This window comes from Gavialis gangeticus, unplaced genomic scaffold (genome assembly GCF_001723915.1).
Source record: "Gavialis gangeticus isolate Ggan-Ray unplaced genomic scaffold, GavGan_comp1, whole genome shotgun sequence".
NCBI lineage: Eukaryota > Metazoa > Chordata > Crocodylia > Gavialidae > Gavialis > Gavialis gangeticus.
The window spans coordinates 46879499-46884929 of NW_017729032.1; the positions used below are offsets into that span (position 1 = coordinate 46879499).

At 42.4% G+C, this 5431-nt stretch overlaps 1 protein-coding gene across 6 annotated transcripts in view; it reads left to right on the plus strand.

Annotated features, from left to right (window-relative positions):
• Positions 1-5431, plus strand: part of PAN3 (PAN3 poly(A) specific ribonuclease subunit) — a 143683-nt gene that overhangs the window by 112534 nt on the left and 25718 nt on the right. For all 6 annotated transcript variants that reach the window (XR_002098862.1, XM_019524232.1, XM_019524233.1 and 3 more), the window contains 2 exons: positions 2499-2664; positions 3270-3357. Coding sequence is in view for 5 of the 6 variants with exons in the window: in XM_019524232.1 (XP_019379777.1) it covers positions 2499-2664; positions 3270-3357 (254 nt within the window). In the remaining variant the exon portion in view is untranslated. The remainder of the gene's footprint in view (positions 1-2498; positions 2665-3269; positions 3358-5431) is intronic.

Here is a 5431-nt window from a genome sequence, read left to right on the forward strand (position 1 = left end):
CTGAGGGAGGATAGGTTTAGGTTGGATATTAGGAAGAACTACTTCACTGTAAGGGTGGCCAGAGCCTGGAATAGGCTTCCCAGAGAGGTGGTGCTCTCACCTTCCCTGGAAATCTTCAAGAGGAGACTGGGTAGGCACCTGGTTGGGGTCTTATGACCCCTGCCACCCCCAGTGCTCCTTCCTGCCCATGGCAGGGGGTCGGACTAGATGGTCTGTCCAGGTCCCTTCCCACTCATTGATTCTGTGATTCTAAATGTTCAATAGAATTTTCTCACAGGATTTAAATCCCATTTTGTATTGTTTTCTTTGCTGTCTTGGGAAGGAAAAAGGAGGTCTGCTTCTTAATAGTCTGAGCAGCATAGCATGCAGAGTTTATCTTGGGCTACTCTTAAACACACTGATAAAGCCAATAACGTTGATCTCTCCTTTCAGGGAGGAAAAAAAGAATATTGCAAACCAGCAGTTACTGAAGTATCAAGCTAACATAAGCAACTCCAGCTTTCTAATAGAGACATAACATCTGATGTCTTTTTTATTTTTATTATTACATTAAGATACGTGCTGAGATTCCTTGCCTTGTTGACATGGGTTGTGTGATCTTTCAGTAGTGTTATCTCAGTTTGGAATTAATAGGGCACACATTGGACTAAAAATACCGTTTGACACTTAAGTATTATAATGATATTTCTGTTTTAGGTTTTTTTTATTTGGTTTTTTTGTTTGTGTTTTAAACAGCTGAAGCTCCTAGTTTTATCAGGGATATATGTATTCCTGCCAGGCTTCTCACCTATCTTGTAGTTCACCAAATATGCACCAGTATAGTCTGAAATAAAATGTGCATCTGAGATAAGGGAGAAACTTGCTTAATAAAGCAACCACCAGTTCATTTAGCCATTTATATTTATCTTCTTTTTTCCCCTAGTTAACAGAAGGGATAATATAAAAAAGTGTGGTAAGTGGATATTACAAGTAAACCAGTTTGTGGAGGATGGCACTCATACTGATTCCTCAGCTGCACAAGAAATAGAATTTCAGATTGTTCTCAGCTCCCACTGCTGGGTTAAAGGAGAAACAGTCTTGCTCATTAGAATTTCGTAGTAGCCTAAGCCACCAAAAGTGAACTAAAGATTAAAGACATCAGAAATGAAATTAAAAAACATGCCTATTCCATTGATCTCCCTTTAGCCCTCTGCCCTCCAAAAAGTTAACTTTTACAACTGAAATCCATAGCTGTGTTCTTTGTTTTGCAACACAGTTAAACAGTTGTTTTGAGCAAATGCCCAGAAATATTGATGCATTTCTGGGGAAAACCCTATACACTGACTTGTTTATGGGGGTAGATGAAGATGTCTGTGATCTTAATGTTCAGGCAAATGCCTAAGAGTACTGTTGATGAAATAAGGCCCTGCTGAAGAGAGCCACATTAATGACCTCGATAGTCCCAAAAGCTGCAAAACATGCCCTATTGCTGCATTATGAAAAGTCTTAAAAGATCCAATATGGTTTATATTCAAATTAAATTATAGTATCCACTAAAGTACTAAAGTTTTCACTGTAGTCCTACTTGATGCCACATAAACAACAGCAGTATTTTACAGTTAATATTGAAGAGAACCAGCTACTAATAATATGAAAATTTAAATCCAAAATCAGTCTTCCCTCTTTATTTTCCTGAGAAGCAGCCACTAAAGCATGCAGTTCACACACTTGGCTATACTGATCTTGGCTCATCTCACCCAAGATAAGCTTATGATGAAGATTTTTGTGTTAGCTTTTTATCATATGTTCATGCCTTCTTGGAAGGTGATTGGGAAAAGTGCTTCTTCCTGTAGCATGACAGTCTAGTGAGTTGGGTCACAATGAAATGTTTGAGGTAAAAAAAGTTCAGTGTTCCAATGTTTGGCCACATAATCTTTCATTCTTTTTTTCCCTGATGGAAATGGAAGTTTAACGTGTTTTGTCTTCTCTGTACAGCTAGGGAATGGGAAATATCCATGTGAAACTCCTTTCTATTGCATGTGTGGCAGAAGGGCACAAATTATTACTAATTGCAGTTATGCAGTGTAGGCTTTTCGTTTAGGAATGCTTTTGGTTTCTGGATTGGTTGGTTTGTTTGTTTTGTTATTTGGGTATCATGATGTATTAGCAGCCAGACTGCAGTTTTTAAAACTTAGCCTTTTGTACTGAGTTTTAATTCCGACTTAAGATAAATTAATTCTTTATGAATTTGAGTAAAAAATTGTACCCTTTGAAAGTCTGTCATTCAAAGATATTCACTAAAATCAAAGATATTCACTAAAAATGGCTTATTCCATGAACTACAATGTGAAGTGTTTAGTCAATGGTTTTTCAGTAACTACGTGTTTAGAATTGAATGAAGAGGTATGTGTGTTGGTCAGTTCTTTATTTCAAAATCTATCATCTTAAATTTCACATTGTGGCCTTCACATGAAGTTGATACCATTTTCTTCTTTGATATGATTATATTTATTGTTTAGGTCAGCATGATGGACCTCTGCCCCGGCAGCATGCTGGGCTACTTCCAGAGTCTCTTATTTGGGCATATATTGTGCAGCTCAGCTCCGCACTGCGAACCATTCATACAGCAGGATTGGCATGTCGAGTTATGGACCCATCGAAGATTCTGGTAACTGGCAAAACAAGGTAAGAAAAACAGGCTTTGCTAATTATTTTTGATTACTGACATGTGAGTGCATGATAGCTGCAGTCCCTGTGCTAGAACATGAAAATAAATTAGTACTTTGACTAAAATATTTTATATTTGTAGTTAGTATGGGAGGAATGAAGCTGTAGAATTGTGTTATTAAGGAACAAGTCTAGAATTCAGTTTAGAAGAAATGGATATTATCTTTTGATCACAGGCAGTAGGCAGTATGCCAGTTTTTGAACCTTCCAATTTGACCTTAATTGAAAGCTGCCGTTTTAGAACAGTAAGGCAGCAGTGCAACAGACTGCTCAAGGAGGTTGTGAAGTCTCCTTCACTAGAAGTTTTCAAGAGGAGACTGGATACACATGGCTCATGAATGATTCAAGATTAGCATTTCTGCATTCATGCAGGGGGCTTGGGCCAGAGGATCTTCAAGGTCCTTTTTAAACTTCTGATTTTATGATCTGCACCGTATGTTCTAGCTAATTTTGTAGCAGAAGAATGTAGATGGCTTCTTGTAATCATAACGTTTGATATCATAAATACAAAAGGAAAAATCTAAAATTAAAAATTCTAATGGCCTCTTCCCTTGGTCCCAAAGGTTACGTGTGAACTGTGTTGGAATCTTTGATGTTTTAACATTTGATAACAGTCAAAATAATCCACTGGCACTCATGGCTCAGTTTCAGGTAAGTTAACAGTGCCGTGATACTTTTAGAAAAGGCTTGTTACTGTTAATTAAATTGTTACTGAGTATATATTATGTACATTTGATATTTTTATTATACTTGGTAAATGTATGTGTGACTGCACACATGTATATAGGTGTGCACACTCTCACTTTTGCTTTGGCATGGTTTTAATATTTGTTTGTGATTTCCATTGGATTTTGTGTGGGTTTTTTTTCTTTTTTTAGTTTCAGTGGTAGCACTTGTTTTACTGTAAGAGTTATTTTACATAACCTTAAAATCAGAATCGGCTGAAACTATGCGTTTCCTTCTTTATAAAAGAAGGAAAAATATTAAATTTTAATACAAAAGCTTTTGCATAGTATACTATAAATTCAGGACTTGACATGCATGTGATGCTTCTGCATATTTGGGCCCACAGGTTATGTAGGCATTATCTAGATGAGATCCATCATTCAGTGGCTTTGTATAGTCTGCTTTGCTTATCCTTTTCCTGTTATCTTAGCCTGAATAGTTTAGCAGTAGATGTGTGTGCATGTAAAGTGATGTACTGTAAATCACAGGTAGGCAAAATATGGCCTGCAGACCACATCCAGCCTGCCAGGGACTTTTCATCCGGCCCACAGAGCCCCCCAGTGAATTGTGCCCCATCCAGCCTTTCCTCCCACAAGGGTGGGAGCGAAGCTCCTACACCTGCCCCCAACATATCCTATTATGCCTCATTCCCTCCCTCATGGGCGAAAGGGCTGGCCACACCAGCAGAGGGTAGGGCTGCTCCTGCAGGCTTCCCTGGTGTCCCACTCCCTCCTGGCAGCAGGTAGGGAAGCTGGGGTGTGGGGAGGGCTGCAACTGGGCAGGAGCAGGGAGCATGGGGCTGGGGGTGTGGCTGGCTGCAGCATGGAGCCTGGGTGGGCAGGGTGTGGGTGTGTGGGGGGGGAGTTGGTGGGGGTATGGGGATCCCTCCCATATTCCCCCCATGGCATGCAGCCCTGGCAGGCAGCAGCAGGGGGCACTCTGCTCAGCACTGCTGCTCAGCTTTGGCCAGTGCTGCAAGGAGTGCAGCCCCTGCTGGGTCATTTGTTTTCCCAGTACTCCCCGCACTTGGCTGACATAAGAGGCAAGCCCCAGGTACTGGAGTGGGCTGGGCCAGGGAAAACATCCGGTTCCAGTGGTTGGGGCTTCCCTCCTGTGCTTCATGAGTGTGGGAAGTGCTGGGGAAACAAATGGCCCACCAGGGGCTGCGCTCCTCGCTGCAACATGCAGCATTGGCCAGAGCCAGGCACCAGCGCCCCCACCTGCTGCTATGCCGCGCGCACGCACTTGACTGCAAGAGAGGACAGTGTGTTCCAGAGCAACACATCCACACCCCACAAACGCCACACAACTCCCCAGCATGCCCTGTGCCCCCCCACACACAGCCGCATCCCCTCACAAACACCCACACCCTCACCATACATGCACACACCACTCACTATAAACACACACACACCACACCCCCCCAAAATGCACGAGCGCACACACACAAGATAAAAGACTAAGAATTTATTTCTGAGTTATTATGCAATCATCTCGATATACAGTACACAAGCACATATCATGACAAAAATATTTGTTGTAAAAAAATTAAAATATATTATAGTAGGTGTTTGACTTCTAGTGTGTGATTTGTTTTTTTCTGGTACAAAGAGGGCAATTCACTTCCCAAAAGAAGCAAGGTTCCCTCTAAGCTGCGCACATGTGTGGCCGCGTACAATTAAAAATCTTGCCACACAGTAACTTTTTAATGCCACACACCTGCCCCAACCCAGCCACAGGCTGCATCAGGAGGGGGAAGGGGTGGGCACACTGAGATACCTGGGCAGTCCCAGCCAGGATTGCAGCTGCAGGCAGGTAAGTTTCTTTCTTTATTAGTGGCTGGTCGGGGAGGGGGGCAGATCGAGACCACCACAGTGCAGTAGGGAGTGCGGTAGGGGCAGGGTGCTGCCCTGCTCCCTCCTGCACTGTGGGGATTGTCCCCACTCTTGGAGGAACTGGGACTTCCCTAGGGCTGCAGAGGAGCTCCACTGTCAGCTGT